Raw genomic sequence first — 24,087 nt, forward strand, 5'->3', positions numbered from 1 at the left:
CTGGCACTAGCCAGAATAAGGGAGGGGGGGGGGATTGTGTGAGGTCACTAGAGCGAGTGTGTCCACCCCAAATTTGCAGCATAAATCAATGAGGTTGCTTTACCACAGTGACCATGCTGTAATTTTGGGAACTGCTCCCTCTAGTGGCCAGCACATGGAAATGTTATAAATTAGAATCTTACTTATAATATTTCCTGACTTGTGAAAAAATTAAAACAATGTGTAATCACTTATATACTAAGTGTTTAACTGGAAAAAAATAATAATTCTAGCGACACATTCCCTTTAAAGAGGCTCTGTCACCAGATTTTGCAACCCCTATCTGCTATTGCAGCAGATAGGCGCTGCAATGTAGATTACAGTAACGTTTTTATTTTTAAAAAACGAGCATTTTTGGCCAAGTTATGACCATTTTTGTAATTATGCAAATGAGGCTTGCAAAAGTCCAAGTGGGTGTGTTTAAAAGTAAAAGTCCAAGTGGGCGTGTATTAGGTGCGTACATCGGGGCGTTTTTAATACTTTCACTAGCTGGGCGCTGTGAAGAGAAGTAACATCCTCTTCTCTTCAGAACGCCCAGCTTGTGACAGTGCAGATCTGTGACGTCACTCACAGGTCCTGCATCGTGACGGCCACATCGGCAGCAGAGGCTACAGTTGATTCTGCAGCAGCATCAGCGTTTGCAGGTAAGATCGACTTACCTGCAAACGCTGATGCTGCTGCAGAATCAACTGTAGCCTCTGGTGCCGATGTGGCCGTCACGATGCAGGACCTGTGAGTGACGTCACAGATCTGCACTGTCACAAGCTGGGCGTTCTGAAGAGAAGAGGATGATACTTCTCATGAGAGCGCCCAGCTAGTGAAAGTATTAAAAACGCCCCGATGTACGCACATAATACACACCCACTTGGACTTTTACTTTTAAACACACCCACTTGGACTTTTGCAAGCCTCATTTGCATAACTACAAAAATGGTCATAACTTGGCCAAAAATGCTCGTTTTTTTAAAATAAAAACGTTACTGTAATCTACATTGCAGCGCCTATCTGCTGCAATAGCAGATAGGGGTTGCAAAATCTGGTGACAGAGCCTCTTTAAAGAGCGCAGTAGTGCCGATTAGAAAGGAGAGCAGAAAGATCGTACTGCGCATGCGCCGAATATAGAGCAGGGACAAACGCGCATTACAGACCGTACAGAGCAAGGCATGAACGCGCTGATTACACTGCCTGCCCCCTGTCAATCATTGTAAGAAGGGAGGGAGGGAGGGGAGGTTGAACTGGGTAGCGACGTAGGAGCATTTAGGGGCAACAGTGACGCCCTCGTTGCCCATAAATGCGCAATAGCATAAAGTAAATAAAATGGATTTCTTGACAAAGGAGGCAGTAAGCAGAAATTGAAAACAACGCATGAAACAGGTTAGTCTCTTCCATAATACCCTGTTACTAGTTTAATACGGACATTCTGGTGACTGACTCCCTTTAAGGTTCAGTCACACACAGCAGACTCTTGCAGAAATTTCTGAGACTGAAAATCCGTTTTATTCATCTGACTGAAACTTGCAGAAATCCATGCACCTGCTGCAGAAACAACCCGATACAGATGAATGGAACGGCTTTTCAGTCGCAGAAATTTCTGCAACAACGTCTGCTGCGTGAGACCGCACCCTTAGGCCTCATGCACATGACCGTAGTGTTTCTCTGGTCCGCAAATTCACGGACCGAGGTCTGTATTTTTTTTGCGGATGAAGTGTCATCTGTAAAAAGCAGATCATATAAAAAAGCACAAGAAAAACAATGATGTTGACTTCCTGTCATCGCTTAGAAACTGTCACACGGAGGTGTATCCGCAGTTTCCATGGGCCCATTGACTTCTATGGGCAAATCCATAGCGAATTTATGGGCCGTAATAAGACACGTCATGAGTTTCTGCGGCTCATATTTGCGGTTCTGGAACGAACCGTGAATACCACGGTCGTGTGCATGGTGTAATGAATGAGTCCCCAATTCACCTGCAGATTTGCGGACGCAAAAACAGGTTCGTGTGCATGAGGCCTTAGTGGCCAACTCATCAGGTAAGCTGCTAAAAGGGGAAATCCACTCAAATGTGATGTCACATAGTAAATCTTATTGGGGAAACTGACAACATTCTAAGAAAACCGGACCTTTGACTGGAACCAAAAAAAACGGGAGGTTTCTATAGAGCCCTTTTGTTCAGGAGATCAGTGATATTCCCACAGGTAAATAAGACATATGATCATTTTGACCGGATTTTCCTGATTTGGTCAAAACGACCATCACTGTCCACATACCCCATTATACAGATGTCATAGAGGAGGGGGGTTCCGCACTCAGGAGACCCTCTACGTGCCAGAACAGAGAGCGTCTCCCACTCCAGCTGACCCTGCAGGTCTATTTGAATAGCCAACAGGTAATGCTATATTTCCCCTGCAGGATGCAACTTCCCCTGGCAAGAACACGTTCACGACTGCGGATAATCCGGGATGAAATCACAAGCCTTAGGCCAGGTTCACACAGGGGGCTTGAGTTACATACTTTTCCACAGAGGGAAGTTGTGTAACGTTCATAAATGAGAATTTAGGAATACGCATTGCACTTTAGTCTGCTGTTTTACATCATGCTTCACGTGTGGCGTATTTCCCTCGTTTACTTCAGTCGGTAAAAACAGCAATATAAAAGAAAAGCTTAAAAAAATATATATATATCTCATACAGAAATCGCACACGTTAAATTCCAAAGCGCTTTCTGTGGCAGTATTTTGTGTGATAGTGGAACGAAGCAGGCAGTGACAAAGACAACATATTACTCAAACAGGCCCTATTGGGAATCAGCAGTGCAGCACTTGAAGTGGGTTACCAGAAAGGCCAAAGTGCAACAAGGATGCGGCATGATGCCCCCTAGTTCCCTGTCAGGGGGCAATGGCATGAAATCAGGAAGGAAGGAGTGGCAACCCAGCCTGCATAGGGTGACCTTCCAGTGACAGGGACCTGCCCGGTGTCCGGGGATTACTGCTGAAGACAGGTCTAATTACCGGGAGCTCATCTGAGAAACCTGAATGGGCCGAGAACACGCCCTTAACATTACATGCCAGCCCCGGCCTCATGCATGATATTATTTACCTCAGTCACATACAGCTGCCGGCCTCAGGCGACGTACTGCAGCTCAACACCTCACACAGGCTCCATGCACGCTATTCTAATAGACGAAAGCCAAAAGGCCGCGCACCCACCGGAGAACTCACCTGGCCGCAGCGGCTCGGTCAGGGTTAGCACAAGCAGAAAGAGAACAAGGAAGGTGCCGCTGTCCGGTTTGGGCACCATTTATCCTCCGTTCATCCTCCCGCCAGAGCAATGAAAACCGGACACTCGCCGCAGAAGTGGAGCGTAGCGGGCACCAATCCCGGTCCTAGCAGTATGTTGCTGAGGCAATATATAAGTCCGCTAGTACACTGGAAGTAACCACGTCTCCTAGTCGTATTCGGTAACGGGTAATGCTCCGCTGCTCCTATCTCCGGGAACAAGATGGCGGCCTCCGTCTCCTCACAACAAACAGAAAACAATGCAGCCAATCACAGCGCTCCAGGGGTGGGCTTCACGGTGGATCACGTGAATCTGGAACACACCGGAGTGTGGGCGTGAAAATAAGCAGAGTTCGGGGATCTGCGGCTGTATACGATTATTGTATCATTTAGAAACGGAAATGTCGCGCAGTAATATAGCAATGAATATTAAGCTCAAGTGCGTGAATATTACAATCGTTTGGTTTATGTATTAATTTCTTTATATTAATTCAAAAAAATGGCAAAAGTCTCTCAGCGCTGAGTTCTGGTTGTCAATGGGGAGACTCCTGCAATTAAATTGTAAGGGTATGTTCACACGGCAGCGTCTGTTACGGCTGAAATTACGGGGCTGTTTTCAGGAGAAAACCGCTCCGTAATTTCAGCCGTCATGGCATGTTGAGGCGCTTTTTCGCTGCGTCAATTACGGACGTAAATGGAGCTGTTTTTCCATGGAGTCAATGGAAAACGCCTCCATTTAACGTCTGAAGAAGTGACAGGCACTTCTTTGACGCGGGCGTCTATTTACGCCCCGCCTTTTGACAACGGGGCGTAAAAAAAATGACCGTCGGAACAGAACATCGTAAGACCCATTCAAATGAATGGGCAGATGTTTGCCGACGCTATCGAACCGCATTTTCGGACGTAAATCAAGGCGGAAAACGCCCGAATTACGTCCGTAAATAAGCCGTGTGAACATACCCTTAGACAAATGGACCAACCACGACCAAAAAAAAGTGCCATTTATCAATCCTTTCATTTTGAAATCTTAATTTAAAAAAAATTGAGAGAACTCTCTTTAGTAAAAAGATTGCACCTGTAAAAGTAAAGATTTGTACAATAAATACAAATCCCGTTTATTTCTTGTTGCTAATATAGTGCCAACATATTCCGCACATTATCGTAGGCACACATGTCCCGGTAGGCTCTTTCACATGTTAGGCCTAGTTCACATTGCGTTTTTGCTCTACGTTTAGCATGAACATTCAGTAAACTCCCGATGTACATGCTAATCGTGTCCATAGGGCTCCATTAACCCTACTGAGGTCAAAAGTATATCCTATAAGGCCTCAGTCGGGCTGGTAAACCTTTTTTTTTAATTATTTTTTTTATGGATGGAATAGCGTATCAGTCTACGCTATTCCATCCTGCCGGATCCCGCAAAAAAAAATAAGTGTGGTATACTTTTTTTTTCAACATGGGGGTCTATAGGTGACATGCCACTGTATGGCATATGTCACAGATATGCGTTTAAAGTATACATCATGGTTTTTTTTCAATAGCCTTTCATGACATGTGTCAAATGGATACCATTATAGTCTATGGGCATTAACCAGTTCAGGACCGGGCTATTTTGACTTCAATGGGTGCGTGATTCGCGCAAAACGCCCAAAGAACGGACATGTCGTGACTTTTTTTCAGCGGACATGTCTGCACGGCCCCATAGACTAATATAGGTCCGTGCAACGCGCGTGCAAATCACGCGCGTTGCACGGACGTTTTTCCCGTTCGTCTGAATAAAGCCTTAGTCCCAGTTCTGGATGTACGTGCAGAGTAGGCTCCCACCTATGGAGGACGCCTCGTCGTGGCAGGTAGGCAAACACAATTTGATCAACATGTGCACTAAGAACCTCCCTATTGTAAGTAGATTTAGCAGTAAAAAAACGCAGCGAAAATCGTCTTAAATTACACTACCGTTCAGAAGTTTAGGGTCACTTAGAAATTTCCTTATTTTTGAAAGAAAAGCACCGTTTTTTTCAATGAAGATAACATGAAATTAATCAGAAATACACTCTATACATTGTTAATGTGCTAAATGACTATTCTAGCTGCAAACGTCTGGTTTTTAATGCAATATCTACATAGGTGTATAGAGGCCCATTTCCAGCAACCATCACTCCCGTGTTCTAATGGTACATTGTGTTTGCTAACTGTGTTAGAAGGCTAATGGATGATTAGAAAACACTTAAACCCTTGTGCAATTATGTTAGCACCGCTGTAAACAGTTTTGCTGTTTAGAGGAGCTATAAAACTGACCTTCCTTTGAGCTAGTTGAGAATCTGGAGCACTACATTTGTGGGTTCGATTAAACTCTCAAAATGGCTAGAAAAAGAGAGCTTTAATGTGAAACTCGACAGTCTATTCTTGTTCTTAGAAATGAAGGCTATTCCATGCGAGAAATTGCCAAGAAACTGAAGATTTCCTACAACAGTGTGTACTACTCCCTTCAGAGGACAGCACAAACAGGCTCTAACCAGAGAAGAGAGAGAAGTGGGAGGCCCCGCTGCACAACTGAGCAACAAGACAAGTACATTAGAGTCTCTAGTTTGAGAAATAGACGCCTCACAGGTCCTCAACTGGCAGCTTCATTAAATAGTACCCGCAAAACGCCAGTGTCAACGTCTACAGTGAAGAGGTGACTCCGGGATGCTGGCCTTCAGGACAGAGTGGCAAAGAAAAAGCCATATCTGAGACTGGCTAATAAAAGGAAAAGATTAATATGGGCAAAAGCACACAGACATTGGACAGAGGAAGATTGGAAAAAAGTGTTATGGACAGACGAATCTAAGTTTGAGGTGTTTGGATCACACAGAAGAACATTTGTGAGACGCAGAACAACTGAAAAGATGCTGGAAGAGTGCCTGATGCCATCTGTCAAGCATGGTGGAGCTAATGTGATGGTCTGGGGTTGCTTTGGTGCTGGTAAAGTGGGAGATTTGTACAAGGTAAAAGGGATTTTGAATAAGGAAGGCTATCACTCCATTTTGCAACGCCATGCCATACCCTGTGGGCAGCGCTTGATTGGAGCCAATTTCATCCTACAACAGGACAATGACCCAAAGCACACCTCCAAATTATGCAAGAACTATTTAGGGAAGAAGCAGGCAGCTGGTATTCTATCTGTAATGGAGTGGCCAGCGCAGTCCCCAGATCTCAACCCCATAGAGCTGTTGTGGGAGCAGCTTGACCGTATGGTACGCAAGAAGTGCCCATCAAGCCAATCCAACTTGTGGGAGGGGCTTCTGGAAGCATGGGGTGAAATTTCTCCCGATTACCTCAGCAAATTAACAGCTAGAATGCCAAAGGTCTGCAATGCTGTAATTGCTGCAAATGGAGCATTCCAAGACGAAAGCAAAGTTTGAAGGACAAAATTATTATTTCAAATAAAAATCATTATTTCTAACCTTGTCAATGTCTTGACTATATTTTCTAGTCATTTTGCAACTCATTTGATAAATATAAGTGTGAGTTTTCATGGAAAACACAAAATTGTCTGGGTGACCCCAAACTTTTGAACAGTATTGTATGTCTGAAAATCAGGAGCTATTTTCCCTTTTACCCTAAGGCCGGATTCACACGAGCGTGTGCGTTTTGCGCAAGCAAAAAACGTGGCGTTTTGTGTGCGCAAAAGGCACTTAACAGCTCCGTGTATCAGCCCCGTATGATGCGCGGCTGCGTGATTTTCGCGCAGCCGCCATCATTATGACACTCCGTTTGGATGTTTCATTCATAGTTTTACAGCTGTTGCGCGAATCACGCACGTCCCACGGAAGTGCTTCCGTGTGGTGCGCGTGATTTTCACACACCCATTGACTTCAATGGGTGCGTGATGCGCGAAATACGCACAAAGAACGGGCATGTCGTGAGTTTTTCACAGCGGACTCACGCTGCGTAAAAATCACGCAACTGTCTGCACGGCCCCATAGACTAATATAGGTCCGTGCGACGCGCGTGAAAATCCAGTTCGTCTGAATAAGCCCTAAGCCTACATATATCTGGGGATTGTAGGAACCAGCATTAAACTAATTAAAATCACAGAGGGCAGAATGGGAGGAGTGCAAGATCCAAAAAATAATATATGTAGGCTTAGGGCTTATTCAGACGAACGTATAATACGTCCGTGCTATGTGTGTGATTTTCACGCGCGTCGCACAGACCTATGTTAGTCAATGGGGCCGTTCAGACAGTCCGTGATTTTCACGCAGCGTGTGCCCGCTGCGTAAAAGTCACGACATGTCCTATATTTGTGCGTTTTTAACGCATCACGCACACATTGAAGTCAATGGGTGCGTGAAAATCACGTACGCCACATGGAAGCACTTTCGGGTGGCGCGTGTGATGCGCGCTACAGTAGTCAAAACTATGAATGAAAACAGAAAAGCAACACGTGTCAGAGTGTCATCATGATGCCAGCTGTGCGAAAATCATGCAGCCGCGCACCATATGCTGATGACACACGGACCTTTTGCACGCGCAAAACGAAGCGTTTTTTTGCGCGCGCAAAACGCACACGCTCGTGTGATTCCGGTGTTAGTCCCAGTTCTGGATGTACGTGCAGAGTAGGCTCCCACCTGTGGAGGATGCCTTGTCGTGGCAGGTGGGCAAACACAATTTGATCAAAATGTGCACTAAGAACCTCCCTATTGTAAGTAGATTTAGCAGTAATGCATATTTATTTATATTTAGCGGCTTAGGTGACATTGGTGTTCGCAGTGTGCTATCGCCATTTTTTTGTGTGCTATATACTATATATATATATATATATATATATAAACATTTTCTTAAATAGTATACCTAGGCAAGACTAGGTTTAACCTTAGGCCACGTTCTGAGGTAGCGTAAACGCTGCGGAATTTCCACAATGGAATTGTGTGCGGAAATTCCGCAGCATTTACATGCTTACCCAGAACACCCTCCTTCCTGGGATGACATTTCATCCCATGTGACCGCTGCAGCGTCACATGGCCTGCAATGTCATCGTAGGAGGTCGGACTACGCACAGAGAAGACGGAGGGGGTAAGTATGAGCGCTTTCTTCCGCAGCGGAAATTCTGTTAGAAAACCCACACCACTGTGTTGTGCGATTTTTAGGACAGAATGTCCTGCGGGTTGCAAGTCGGGCACGCTGCGTGATTTTTATGCAGCGTATCCGATCCGTGGGAACCCGGTCTTGGTTAGTCTAGGGTTAGGCAGTTTTTTGTGTAGCGTTTGTGTGTGACGTCTTTTTAATTTTTTTGTGTAAAAAAAAAAAGTTGAAAAAAGTTTTAGAGTTAGGGTATGTCCCCCCCCCCCTTTTTTCAGACGTAATTCGGGCGTTTTACGCCTCGAATTACGCCTGAAAAAACGTCTCCATTACGCCTACAAACATCTGCCCATTGCTTTCAATGGGTTTTACGATGTTCTGTTCCCACGAGGTGTAATTTTACGCATCGCTGTCAAAAGACGGCGCGTAAAAAGGCGCCCGCGTCAAAGAAGTGCATGTCACTTCTTGGGACGTTTTTGGAGCCATTTTTCATTGACTCCATTGAAAAACAGCTCCAATAACGTCTGTAAAATACGCAGCGAAAAAAGCGAGTAGTTACAAAAACGTCTGAAAATCAGGAGCTGTTTTCAGGCGAAAACAGCTCCGTAATTTCATACGTATTTTGCTACTGCGTGTGAACATACCCTCAGGGGGCATCTTTTTATGCTGCTATTTTAAAAAACAGAGCGTAAAAAGACGCACTGTAAAAAGAAGTAGCATGTCACTTCTGGAGGCTTTTTGTGGAGCTGATTTTCCATTGAATACTATGAGGGTATGTTCACACGGCCAAATTTCAGACGTATACGAGGCGTATTATGCCTCGTTTTACGTCTGAAAATACGGCTCCAATACGTCGGCAAACATCTGCCCATTCATTTGAATGGGTTTGCCGACGTACTGTGCAGACGACCTGTTATTTACGCGTCGTCGTTTGACAGCTGTCAAAAGACGACGCGTAAAAATACAGCCTCGTCAAAAGAAGTGCAGGACACTTCTTTGGACGTTTTTGGAGCTGTTTTCTCATAGACTCCAATGAAAACAGCTCCAAAAACGGACGTAAAAAACGCAGCGAAAACGGCGTGAAAACGCCGCGAAAAATGCGAGTTGGTAAAAAAACGTCTGAAAAGCAGGGTCTGTTTTCCCTTGAAAACAGCTCTGGATTTTCAGACGTTTTTGTTGACTACGTGTGAACATACCCTGAAAAACGCCTCAAAAGAAGCTCCAAATTGAAAGAAGCTTCATTTTCAGCTTCAAAAACGCCTGAAAATCAAAGGCTGTTTTCTCTGAAAACAGCTCCGTATTTTCAGACGTTTTTTAGTAAGTGTGTGAACATACCCTTAGGCCTTTTTTTAGGAATTTTTTTCCTTCCTGCACATCGTTTGCCGCAATTTTTTGCCCGCGGCCATTGAGTACTACGGTTTCTGCTCCAAAAAGCTTGTCAAGATACTCCGTGTGAACAGGCCCTAAGGGTATGTTCACACGGCAGCGTCCGTAACGGCTGAAATTACGGGGCTGTTTTCAGGAGAAAACAGCACCGTAATTTCAGCCGTCATGGCATGTTGAGGCGCTATTTCGCTGCATCCATTACGTAAATGGAGCTGTTTTTCCATGGAGTCAATGGAAAACGGCTCCATTTACGTCTGAAGAAGTGACAAGGCACTTCTTTGACGCGGGCGTCTATTTACGCGCCGTCTTTTGACAGCGACGCGTAAATATACGCCTCGTGGGCAGTGGCGGATTAAGTAGACCATGGGCCCTGGGCTGTTACCCAAACTTGGGCCCCCCTTCCTCACCGCCGCCCTGCCGCGCCGTAACTATTTTTGACACTACTTTTTTGGGCAAGCATTAACAGTGTTACGATTTCCCTTGTCACAGGGCTGTGTCCCTACATACTGAGAGTATCACACTGTGCAGGGACACAACCTCCTGACAAGGGGAATTGTCTATCAGTCCTGGACTGCAGAAAGACTTTTTGTGAAATACAAGGATTCCTATAATAAACATGTCAGGAGAGGTGACAGATTCTCTATAAATCTAGTGACTCACAGGTGACGACGTCTCAGATTCTAGTAGTTTTTTTCCTCTTTTCTTCTCCATCCGGTCCAGCGCTCATGACGACTTCTCCCGGCCATGACTCATTTCTGCAGAATTTGCCACTCAGACGTCTCCTCACTTTTCCAACATTTCCACACCTATAAACGAAAATAAAGTTATCACGGTGCCACATACTGTGCCCCTAAATATAATAGCACCAAACACTGTGTGCCTGAATATAATAATACCACACACTGTAAAACACCACATACACACAGCCCCCTGTACATAGTGCCACACACAGCCCCTGTAGATATTACACACCCCCATAGATATCGCCATACACAGCCCCCTCTATATATCACACATCCTCCCCGTAGAGAGCGTTACACACAGCCCCATATAGATAGTGCCATACAGCCCCCTGTAGAGAGCGCCACACAGCCCTCCCCCTCTTGTAAATAGCACCAAAAAGCCCCCCCTATAAAGAGCGCCACACACATACCACTGTGGATAGCACTACACAGCCCCCCTTGTATATAGTGCCACACAGCGCTCCCCCTTGTATATAGTGCCACACAGCGCTCCCCTTGTATATAGTGCCACACAGCGCTCCCCCTTGTATATAGTGGCACACAGCGCTCCCCCTTGTATATAGTGGCACACAGCGCTCCCCCTTGTATATAGTGGCACACAGCGCTCCCCCTTGTATATAGTGGCACACAGCGCTCCCCCTTGTATATAGTGGCACACAGCGCTCCCCCTTGTATATAGTGCCACACAGAACTCCCCCTTGTATATAGTGCCACAAGGTTATGTACACATTTAAAAACTTTATATCATAATTTTATATATATATATATATATATATATATATATATATATATATATTACCCAATTACCCTAATATAGACATGTAATATATTACAATTTACGGTAAACAATGACGATTACAAATAAAAGGTCTATTTTAGGGTAAAACTATGTTATTACCAAAAAAAATAGCTGAAACGTAAAAAAGCTTATTTGTTTACTATTATTTTCAACCTATATGAATAAAAATTGTAAAATAGCAAAAAAGGTGTGTATAAAAACGATAAAAAACGAAACCTGCATTTTCTACGGAAAAAAACGTCGCAAAAATCACGTCGTTTTTATTTATTTTTTATAAAAATGTGTGTTTGGTGCAACTTTGTAATTACGTTTTATTAAAAAATATTTTCACTTTTTGAGATACGGCTGCTTTGTATCCTGTATCCGTCAGGTCAGCAGGACTGACGGGATCAGTGACACGCAGGATCCACCTCAAATCTATCACATCTAAGATTATAATTTAGCGCAGGGCCCGTTTCACTGATCCCGTCAGTCCTGCTGACCTGACGGATACAGGATACAAAGCAGCTGTAACTCAAAAAGTGAAAATATTTTTTAATAAAACGTAATTACAAAGTTGCACCAAACACACATTTTTATAAAAAATAAATAAAAACGACGTGATTTTTGCGATGTTTTTTCCGTAGACAATGCAGGTTTCTTTTTTTTTATCGTTTTTATACACACCTTTTTGCTATTTTACAATTTTTATTCATAAAGTTTGAAAATAATAGTAAAAAAATAAGCTTTTTTACGTTTCAGCTATTTTTTTTGGTAATAACAGTTTTACCCTAAAATAGACCTTTTATTTGTGATCGTCATTGTCTACCGTAAATTGTAATATATTACATGTCTATATTAGGGTAATTGGGTCAGCGCTAGCGTTACAACAATGATTGGCGGGGGGGGGGGACGGTTTTTATTGGGGTGGGTATTTTATGTGTATTTATTATTTCATTTTGTTTTGCACTTTACTTTCCTATTTTTTATTATTATGGTCTGTCCCCCAAAGGTCAAAAAAGACCTTTGGGGAACTTTATATATATTTTTTCTTTCTTTTACACCATGTTTTTCCACTGTAACTGGAGCTGCACAGCAGCCCCAGTTACAGGGGAAATCAGCCCTCTCATAGTGACGATTGTCACTAATAGGGCTGTGCTGGGTCTAGTTAGACCCAGCAGCAGCCTGCCACTAACGGCACCCGGCGATCATGTGACCAGTCACATGATCACCGGGAGGAATAGAGACAGCGCCGCTGCTGCTGTCTCTATTCCTATACACAGCGTTCATTGAACGCTGTGTAAGAAGACATCGGAGAAGACAGAAGCAGCGAAAGCTGCTTCTGTCTTCTCCTCAGGGTCCCCGGCAGTCACTGACAGCCGGAGACCCGACATTCAGCTGCCCGATCGCGCGGGCAGCAAGTTAAAACCCGAGCCGTAGAAAGTCTATGGCTCGGGTTTTAAGGACCCGTCCCTGACCGCTGGCCGTAAAAATACAGCCAGCGGTCGGGAACCAGTTGGGCAGGAGGATAAGCCTGCTGTACTGACCTCAGCGCCGGTGACCGACCGCCCGGCTCTTGTCTTGCGGATTCGGAGTAACAGAACAGCCGTCCGTCGCTGTTCTGTTACTCAATGGCGGCGGCCCGCCCTTGTCAGGGAGGCGTGTCCTACCCCTTTCCTGGCCAATTCCCTGCTCCTCCCCTCCTCATCTTCGTTAGTTAGCAGCGCTAGTGCGCTGAATAGGTACCTTTTCAAGATGATGTGCGGTTCGGGCTGCCATGGGCCCCCTGGGAGCCTCGGGCCCCGGGCGGCCGCCCGAATCGCCCATATGATAATCCGCCACTGCTCGTGGGAACAGACCAACGTAATACCCATTGCTTTCAATTGGCAGATGTTTGTCAACGCTTTCAAGCCGTATTTTCGGGCGTAATTCAACGCGTAAAACACCCGAATTACGTCCGTAAATAAGCCGTGTGAACATACCCTAAGTCTTGTGTCTACGTGTGTGCAACGTCCGTTTTTTGTGAAGTTTGCTTGTGTGACGTCCGTGTATTTTTTTCTGTAAAAAAAAGAATAAAAAGAAGAAATCTGTTGTGCGTACGTATGAGTCTAGTTACATTCTTTGTCGTACGTGTGTATTTGTAATTAGTATGTGGCATACGCCATGTTATGTTCTGACTCAGATGAAAGCAATACAGAAACCGCGTCCGAGGTAGAAATGTTATCTACCAGTGATAGCGACGATCGTGATACGCTTTCTGCAAATGCAAGTGTCACTGTAGAGTCCACAAGCACAGGGCATGTCGCAGAAGTACCACAAAACACGGCCCACTCTAATGCCCCAGAATATATTGAGTGGTTACCCACAGAATAATTTTCCCCTAATATCCCAGAATTTACTGCCACACCAGGGATAAATATTAATGTGGAAAATTTTACAGCCCTTAAAGGAACAGTGTCATGGCAAATAATTTTTTTATATGTTAAAGATGTTAGTGCTGTAATAAAAACGTTTATATTCATTTGTGTGTTTGTGTTTTACTGTTTCTTATTTTTACACTTTTTCTTCCCTATGGGGGCTGCCATTTTTTGTTCCATTTCTGTGTGTGTCCATTAACGACACACACAGACATGGAGTACGGCAGCCACAGTCCCATAGGGACTGTGAACGGCTCCCGTCCCATTCACGTCCGTGTACGGCGTCTGTGTGGGAACTGCGCATGCGCCGCTCCCACACAGTCCTATTCGAAATTGGCGCCGTCCGGCGCCATTTTCCTGTGGACCGGAAGTCGCGGCCGGACTGTAATATTACTACTTCCGGTCGCGGCTTCCGGACTTGTGCACATGGAACAGCGGCAGCAAAGGGAGTGGACGGGCCCGAGGGAGCCGTGGCGGCAGGAGCAGGTAAGAGATTTCAATGTATGTTAGTGTTTGTGTGTGTTTACTACTGTATGTAAACCTACTACACTGTGGGTTACCTCAAAAAATGGCGACACACAGTGTAGGAGGTTAAACCTTTCAAACCCCTCGTTTATCCCGGCACTAGCCAGGATAAAGGAGGGGGGGATGCTGAGAGCTCACTAGAGCGAGGGCTTTTAACCCAATGTTGCAATGCTGCAACATTGGGAACAGCTCCATCTAGTGACCAAAAATGGGTAGTATTATAAATTAGAAATAATTTATAATATTTCCTGGACTCGTGCAAAAAAAAAAAAAAAATTTGAACAATGTTTAATCACCCACACACTAAATGTTTAATTTTTAAAAAAAAAACATGTTTTTAGGGCAACACCATGCCTTTAATTTTTTTAAAGTGTTCATTACAGATGAATTCTTGGAGCAGGTTGTTAACCAAACCAATCTGTATGCTCGCCAATTCTTTTCCGAAAAGCCAACGTCCTCCCGTGCAAAACAGTGGAACCCCACAAATACTGGCGGACTTAATAAATTTTTGGTGCTCATCCTCAACATGGAGTTAGTGGAAAAAAGCCCTGAATCCGGTCCCAACCAGCCCTACACATGCCACACCTGTTTTTCCAGCCGTCATGTCCAAAAGCAGATATGAAGTGCTAATGCGCCAGGCGAGCCCCCCCCCCCCAGTAGTGATCCAGGCCGCGACTGCCTGTATAAAACAAGGCCCCTGATAAAAAATTTGGCGGCCCCCGAAACCCCCGAAAAAACCTAGTGGTGGATGAATCGCTGATGAGTTACAAAGACAGGCTCTCATTCCGCTAGTTTATCCCCTCAAAGAGAGCAAAATATGGGGTTAAGATCAACAAGCTCTGTGGAAGCGGTACAGGATACACATGAAGCGTGATATTAAACCCCCAGGATGTCCCAGTGGGTTAGGATGCAGTGGCCAAATAGTCTGGGACTTGATGCAGCCTCTGCTGAATAAGGGTTATCAGTTATACACTAATAACTTCTATACCAGCGTCCCTTTGTACAAGCACCTGCATGCTGCTGACACGGGGGCTTGCAGAACAATCCGCAAAAACAGAAGGGGCTTGCGAGAAAGCGCCTGAGAAGGGGGGAATTGATTGCTCTTGAAAGCTTGCTATAAAATTTAATGACCGCAAGGATGTGTTCATGTTAAGCACTATCCTCACAGACAGAAAAGTGACAATAAGAGAACGTGGTGTCACCTCTGAAAAAGAGAAGCCGGTCTGCATCACAGACTATAATAAATTCATGGGGGCAGTGGATTTATCTGATCAGGCTTTACAGCCAGACCTGGTGCAAAGAAAATCCCACACCTGGTATAAAAAGGTGACCATCCACCTTATAATTTTCTTCGCGTTCAGATATTCCTTTCGGGGCAGGCAGAGCACGAGTACTGAGAAATAGCCTGAACGTAAAGAAAATGGTGCTGGTATTGAAGCATAAGCAAAGAATGAACGGGGCGGGCATTGAAGAGGCTGTGGACCAATAGGATGCCTCAAATCTGGGACTTCTGACTTATACCTGGGTTTGAGGCATCCTATTGGTCCCGTCCCTCCTCAATGCCCGCCCCTGTTCAGTTCTTTGCTTACACCTCAATGCCCGCCCCATTTTCTTCTCATTCATGAAATACTTCAGTGCTCAAGCGCTGCCCGCCCAGAAAAATGTAGTGTCCCTGGAAAACCTCTTTAAGAAAAGTGACACATTTGTGAAAAAAATGCTATTTGTATTTTTTTGGGCCTAGTTTGGGCAGATTCTGTAAAAAATGTGGAGGGTAAAAACATACAGTGTACCCACAAAAATAGACTTTAGAGCGTCTAGTTTTTAGAATGTTTTTTTTAGCATTATTTATTGGACTTCAAGTCCATTACCCATACATTAATACCATTGTGTAAAAAACCTTTATTTTCAAACTATTACACTTTAAATTATGAAAAATCTAAAATTTTCTTTATCTTCCATCTTTCCATGGCTATGAAAAACTAACAAAAATGTTACCTATACATATATACCACAAAAAGAAAGCACTACATGTTCCAAGAAAACAGTGCAAAATTCTCATCGATGCATAAAACACATACAAAATCTGTGCATAGCAAGACTGCGAAAATTGCCCTGGTCACTAAGGTTTAAAATACCTTCGGTATAAAGGGGTTAAAGCTTACGTTTAATGTATACGTTGGGAAGGTTTTCCAGACATATACATCAAACTTAGACAAAAAATGATGTGTACAGGGCCTTATACTAGAGATCCTCAGAGAAACCATGGAGACAGTTTACTTCAAATTAGATTAATTTAATCTGTTAGCATGCACTTGTGGTGCCGTGTGCCATATCTTCAGTTGGCACCCTCCACAATGCTATGTACAATTGACCATACAATAGAGTGCTTAATAATAAGCGACATACATTATGGTGCCCAAATAAAAGTGCCATATATTAGTGCCCAAATAACACTTCCATACAGTTGCCTAGATAACAATGCTAGGCAGTGCTGTCACCAACATACAATACAAAAAAAATACTATACAGTGTTTAACACCCTGCAGACAGACAATTTTGGTATTATGGACACAGCCCTTTTTTCCCAAATTTAACCTGTCACTTTATGTGGTAATAACTTTGCAATAGTTTTACTTATCCGAGCGATTCTGAGATTGTTTTCTTGTGACACATTGTACTTTATGTCAGTAGAAAAACTTGGTAGATAAATTCTGTATTTATCTGCGAAAAAACAAAATTTAGAGAAAATGTGCAAAAATATGCATTTTTCTAAATTTAAATGTATTTGCTTGTAAGACCTATAGTAATACCACACAAAATAGTTACTAGTTAACATTTCCCATATGTCTACTTTATGTTTGCATCGTTTTTTTGAACATCCTTTTGTTTTTCGATGACGTTACAAAGCTTAGAACTTTAGCAGCAATTTCTCACATTTTCAAGAAAATTTCCAAAACGTATTTTTTTAGGGAGCAGTTCAGTTCTGAAGTGGCTTTGAGGGCCCTATAAATTAGAAAGTCCCCATAAATCACCCCATTTTAAAACTGCATCCCTCAAAGTATTCAAAACAACATTTAGAACATTTCTTAACCCTTTAGGTGTTTCACATGAATTAGAGCAAACTGGAGGTAAAATTGACACATTTCATTTAATTTTTTTTTTAGAAAATCCATTTTAATAAAAAAAATTCTGTAACGCAGAAGGTTTTACAAGGGCAACGCAACTCAATATTTATTGCCGAGGTTCTGCAGTTTTTTTTAGAAATATCTTGCATAAGGCCCTAGTGTGCTACGTGACTGAAATACTGGCCTCAGACGCAAAAGAGCACCTAAAGGACGTTGGAGCCTCCTATTTTTTCGAATATATTTTAGGCACCATGTCGGGTTTGAAGATGGTGCCAAAACACCCCCACAAAGATACAATTTTGGAAATACGCCCCCAAGGAATTCATCTAGGGGTATAGTGATCAATTTGACCCCACAGGTTTTTAGCTAAATGTAATGGAATTAGGCCGTGACAATCAAAATTTCGTTTTTTTCTCATAAAATGTAGTTTTAGCTCAGATTTTTTTCTGGATCGTACCGGGCTCATCCCTGTACACCTGGTGGCGGTAGGTAAAGGGGTAATAATGCGGGGTCAGTGTTAGCCTCTTCACCGTCTAACTTTAACGTTACTGGCTGTACAACAGAACAGCCCATACACGGCACGTCACTAGTGACATGTCGTATACCAGGAAGAAAATTGAAGATCAACACAGCGGCCAGAGAGTGACGTCACCCTTGAAGTACCCCACGGCAGCATCTGGAAACGGGGCCAATTTGGAAAATGTAAGTACATTACAAATGTATTTACATTCATAAGTTACAAGCATTAACACATACACATTTTAACTCGGAAAACCCCTTTAACCAATTTATTGAGAATAACAACAACGCCGTCATCGAAGTAGTCCTCGAATCCGAAGTAGTCCAACAACCGAACCTGTAAAAAAAAACACAAAGACACAAAAATAATTAGTAACACATAAAAAAAGCAAAACAATTCTTATACTTACCTTTCCTGGGTCCAGCGCTGGAGCCGCAATGTCCCAATTTTTTTATTTTCACAAGGGGTAATAAGAGAAAGAAACACCACAAAATCTATTACTCAATATCTCCCTAGTATGGCTATACCCAATATGTGTTTGGGCACATGGCAGGACTCTGAAAGGAAGGAGCACCATTTGGAACTCAGATTTTGCGGAATTGCTGTTCGAGCACCATGCTACATTTGTAAAGCCCCTGAGGTACCAGAGTACCATGGAAACCCCAAAATAGTGACCCCATTTTGGAAACTACACTTTTCAAGGCAGTTATCATTTGCCTGGACATATGATAGAGCTCAGAAGTGAAAGAGCACCATCCGCATGTGAGGCCTATTTCGGTGATTTTCACAGCATTGGCCCACAATTGCAGGGCTCTGAGGTCAAATAGCAAAACAAACCCCCCAGAAGTGACCCCATTTTGGAAACTACACACTTCAAGGCATTTAACAGGAAGGGTAGTGAGCATTTTCTTCCCACAGGTGTGTTTTGTACCAGGAATTATTGCTCAACGGATGGTGCAAAGTGAACATTTTAATTTTCCGCTGATTTGTCATTTTATTGCACATTATGTTGTGCTCAGTTTGTGCAACTGAAGACAAATACTTCATAAACTGTTAAGCGGGTTCTCCCTGGTACGGTAATGACATATGGGTAGACGTAAACTGATGTTTGGGCACACTGTAGGGTTCACAAGGGAGGTAGCGCTATTTGGCTTTTGGAGCGCTGATTTTGCTTTTGTAGTAGTTTGGTGGGTATTTCCGTTTATAATGTGGGGGCATATGTAATCTGTGCGGAGTACATCAGTGCATAATAAGGTGGTATAATAATGGGGTAAATAAATAATAATCCACAGATATGTGGCAAGTGTCGCAGCGAGAAATGGGGCCTGGTCTTATCCCTCTTTTGGAACATACCCTGCACATTTTGTGTCGTCATATTTTGAGAGGCAGAACTTTTTTAGTTTTTCGTTAACGGAGCTTTTAATTAAAATTTTTTGGGATGCAAGGTGACCAAAAAACAGCAATTATGGGTGTTCACCAAGTGCTATAAATGACATAAATTTACTCCGGGGGCCGATACGATTACAGCGATACCAAATGTACTAGTCCTTCTCAATGAATTAGAATATTATCAAAAAGTTAATTTATTTCAGTAATTGAATTCAAAAAGTGAAACTCATATTATATCGATTTCATTACACACAGAGTGATCTATCTCCAGTATTTTTATCTTTTAATGTTGATGATTATAGCTCCTGATTTTCAGCCATTTTTTAAGCAACTTGCATTTTTTTGCGGCGTTTTTTACGGCCGTTTTTGGAACTGTTTTTCTATTGAGTCAATGAAAAACGGCTCAAGTAGTGACATGCACTTCTTTTTACGAGGTGTTTTTTTACACAGCCGTTTTTAAAAACGGGGGCATAAAAAAAGGCCTGTGGGAACGGAACGCCGTTTTTCCCATGGAAATCAATGGGCAGATGTTTGGAGGCGTTGAGCCCCCACATTTGCAGCCTTTTTTCGGCCCATTTACGGCCCGAAAAACGGCTGAAAATAGCCAGTGTGAACATACCCTAAGGGTATGTGCACATGACCTATTCAAAGACATAATGCAGGCGAATTACGCCTGAAAAGACGGCTCCAATACGTCGGCAAACATCTGCCCATTGCTTGCAATAGGTCTTACGATGTTCTGTGCAGACGAGCTGTAATTTTCCGCGTCACTGTCAAAAGACGGAGCATAAAATTACGCCCACGTCAAAGAACTGCAGGACACTTCTTGGGACGTAATTGGAGCCGTTTTTCATTGACTCCATTGAAAAACATCTACGATTACGTCCGTAATGGACGCCGCGAAAAACGCGTAAAAACGTCTGAAATTCAGGAGCTGTTTTCGCCTGAAAGCAGCTCCGTCATTTTAGATGTATTTTGCGTTGTCGTGTGAAAATACCCTAAGGCTGGGTTCACACGACCTATTTTCAGACGTAATGGAGGCGTTTTACGCCTCGAATTACGTCTGAAAAAACGGCTCCAATACGTCAGCAAACATCTGCCCATTACTTTCAATGGGCTTTACGATGTACTGTGCCGACGACCTGTCATTTTACGCGTCGCTGTCAAAAGACGGCTCGTAAAATTACAGCCTCATCAAAAGAGGTGCAGGACACTTCTTGGGACGTTTTTGGAGCTGTTTTCTCATAGACTCCAATGAAAACAGCTCCAAAAACGGCCGTAAAAAACGCTGCGAAAAACGCGAGTTGCTCAAAAAATGTCTGAAAATAAGGGGCTGTTTTCCCTTGAAAACAGCTCCGTATTTTGAGTCGTTTTTGACTACGTGTGAACATACCCTAAGGCTGGGTTCACACGACCTATTTTCAGGCGTAAACGAGGCGTATTATGCCTCGTTTTACGCCTGAAAATAGGGCTACAATACGTCGGCAAACATCTGCCCATTCATTTGAATGGGTTTGCCGACGTACTGTGCAGACAACCTGTCATTTACGCGTTGTCGTTTGACAGCTGTCAAACGACGACGCGTAAAAATACAGCCTCGTCAAAAGAAGTGCAGGGCACTTCTTTCAGACGTAATTTGAGCCGTTTTTCATTGAACTCAATGAAGTACAGCTCAAAATTTACGGCTGTCAGAGAAGCCTCGCAAAATGCGAGGAGGAGCAATTACGTCTGAAATGAGGCAGCTGTTTTCTCCTGAAAACAGTCTGTCTTTTCAGACGTAAAAGCCTGCTACCGTGTGCACATACCCTAACAGTTCATGAAAAATTTAGTCTTTCAGAAAATCAGAATATTGGGTAAAAGTTGAAGATTGTAGACTCATGGTGTCACACTCTAATCAGCTAATCAACACAAAACACCTGCAAAGGTTTCCTAAGCCTTTAAAAGAAATGATAAAGAGAAAAAAACACGGCGCCACCTTGTGCAGATCAGTTGGTACGGGTGAGACAATAGAGCGAGAAATGTGCTCACCTGGATACGACGTTTTTAGGGCATGTATAATAGAAACCACAGTGCTGCTGCCAGATCCGAGTCGGTAACCAGATGGGACCGCTTGAGTATAGATAGTTGCAGGAGAAAAATGTGGATCATTCCAGGGGCGCTGCTGTGTGGTGGAAATAATAGGAGCGAAATCCAGAGATATTAGTAAGTTCAATTTAATTGAATGAGTGGCTACGCGTTTCAACGATGGACAATCGTCTTCCTCAGGCCATGTACACATTACAAAGGACATAGCTTATATAGCATCTAGGTTCAATTTACCATGAGTGAAAAAACCGCCAAATCTGTAAAGGTCAAGGTGCGATCGTGACGTAACTCCCGGTTTTTTTCCCCCTTATTCCCACCGCGAGGCAGTGAGTACATATTATATTTAGTATACAAGCCAAATAGATAAATATAAAGAAACAGTTATACAAAGAAACAATTATACGAACACAGGGGCAAAAATGAAAAACAGCGATAATAAATATATAAATACATGGCTAAATGAAATATTCACAAACGTCTCAGTGTCATTAATATACGAATATAAAAACCTACATTATTCGGTTAACATAGTATGGTAAGACCAATAGGATGAGTATATGAAATAGTAAGAAATCATTTGGACATAGGGTTACAGTAGAAGCCAATGTGTTGCTGGGTTACAGTGAGAGACGCCGGGACGCGGTTTCGTTACCAGGGCAACCGAGCAGAGAGCGAAGTGACAGAACCAATGGAGGGATCTGCGCTTGCTATAGGTAAGTTATTAAAAGCTTAAAAAAGGTTAAAATATGTATTGTTAGATTAGAGGATGTACATAAATACTGTATTCATCTTAAACAATCTTTTGTAGCTACAAGAATAAAACAAAAGTAAAACAAAAGTAAGAGAATTGGAACTTACACAATTCTCAAAACTGAACAGTCCTATTTTGAGTGGAAATACACAGTGTATTTTTAGCTCTAGTGTGTGATTCTATGAGAGGAATATTAAATTTAAAATTTTAAACTAATAGTTTTGAACAAGGTTAAAATTTGCAATTATATTGCTAGGTTGACAGAGTCGGACAACGGGACCAGAGGATCTAAAGACGGACGGGAATAAGACGGGCAGAGCATGCTGCAGGTGAGTGGATGATAAAACGATTATATATAACTTATTATTAATCCCGTTTTTAAATGGTTGAATGTGCATTATTTCATATTTAGTATTTACACCAAAGAAAAAAAGAGACAAGGCATGAATGAACTTTGTAGATGGTGAGGTAATAGAAAGAGAACGCATAGTGTATCAATGAATTTTGTCGTTCAAATTTAGCAAATATTTGTTGTTGATTATATTTATCCAGATTGTTTGACTTCAAGTATTAGTTTGCGATTTTACGGATACTGAAGGTGTGGGTTAATCTAATGAAGATTCAGAGATATCATTTAGACCCCCTGGGTGCAATGTCTGCAATTTAAAGATCCAATAGTTTTCCCTCTGTTTAAGCTTATTGAATCTATTGGGAACATCATGTTGTATATCTTCAATGGGTGTAACTGTGATTTGGTTAAATTGGCATTTATGTACATGGGTGAAATGGCGAGACACACTATGTTTCAAAAAGCCTGTGTTCACGTTGAATCTGTGTTTATTTATTCTGGCTCTCAGGCACTGTGTTGTTCTCCCTACGTATTGGAGTTTGCATGTACATTCCATTAAATAGATTACATAGGCACTGCTGCAACTTAGGGGTGACTTGATTGTGAAAGACTCTTTCGTAACTGTAGATGTGTATGTGTATTTTTTGTTACTGATGCTATTGCAGCATAGACATCGTGGGTGGCCACATTTGTATGATCCATTTGGTCTAGATAGAAAGGTGGTTGATATTGTTTTTGGTTTGCGGATTCTGCTGGGGGCCAGGATGTTTTTCAAAGTCAACGACCGTCGGAAAGTGATGTTCGGATGAGCAGGTATTACATCTTTGAGGTAAGGGTCACTTTGTATAATGTGCCAATATTTGTGTAAAACTGATCTGACTGTTTTGTTACCTAGATTGAAAGTTGTAATAAAATTGGTATTGTATTTATTTGGCTCAGGTTTTTTCTGTACAGGGTTTAGGCAGGAATCCTGAGATAATAATGAGGCTTTACGTCTTGCATCTTTGATTAGTTTAAGACGGAAGTTTTTGTCTCTAAATCTTCTCTCTAAAGTGTTGCATTCTGATTTAAAATTTCCATTGGTACTACAATTTTTACGTACTCTTCTAAATTGGCCGAAGGGTACATTTGTCAGCCAAGGGCGGTAGTGGGCACTTTTGAAGTCAATGTAGCTGTTTACATCGACAGATTTAAAGTGAGTTTTTGGGACAAAGTGCTCGGTCGTGGTGTCATAGCTGATGGTTAGGTCCAGATAATTAATTGAGATTTCGGAAAAAGTGTGCGTGAAAGAAATATCATAACTGTTGATGTTTAGATAATTGATAAAACTAGAGGCTTCATTTTCTGATCCTGTCCACACGAAAAACAGGTCGTCGATATAACGCCGATATAAAAGGATATTATTTTTAAATAAATGTTCCCCAAGAATGTATTCCTCTTCAAATGCCCCCATGTACAGATTTGCATAGGCTGGTGCGAATCTGGTGCCCATTGCACAGCCTCTAGTTTGATTATAGAAGCTGTGATTGAAAGTGAATGCATTGTGATGAAGAATAAAGTCGATGCAATCAGTTAGAAAGGAGACTTGGTTATCGGGGATTGAGGTGTTAGATGATAGAAATAATTTGGTTACCTGCATGCCTTT

At 42.7% G+C, this 24,087-nt stretch overlaps 1 protein-coding gene across 2 annotated transcripts in view; it reads right to left on the reverse strand.

The window, feature by feature from the left end:
* The window catches only part of DGCR2 (DiGeorge syndrome critical region gene 2), an 89,722-nt gene extending 86,150 nt beyond the window's left edge, over positions 1 to 3,572 (reverse strand). For both annotated transcript variants that reach the window (XM_075832224.1, XM_075832216.1), the window contains exon 1: positions 3,257 to 3,572. In XM_075832224.1, coding sequence (XP_075688339.1) covers positions 3,257 to 3,335 — 79 coding nt within the window. In that variant the 5' untranslated portion in view covers positions 3,336 to 3,572. The remainder of the gene's footprint in view (positions 1 to 3,256) is intronic.
* Positions 3,573 to 24,087: the final 20,515 nt, after the last annotated feature.

This window comes from Rhinoderma darwinii, chromosome 1 (genome assembly GCF_050947455.1).
Source record: "Rhinoderma darwinii isolate aRhiDar2 chromosome 1, aRhiDar2.hap1, whole genome shotgun sequence".
NCBI classification, from domain to species: domain Eukaryota; kingdom Metazoa; phylum Chordata; class Amphibia; order Anura; family Rhinodermatidae; genus Rhinoderma; species Rhinoderma darwinii.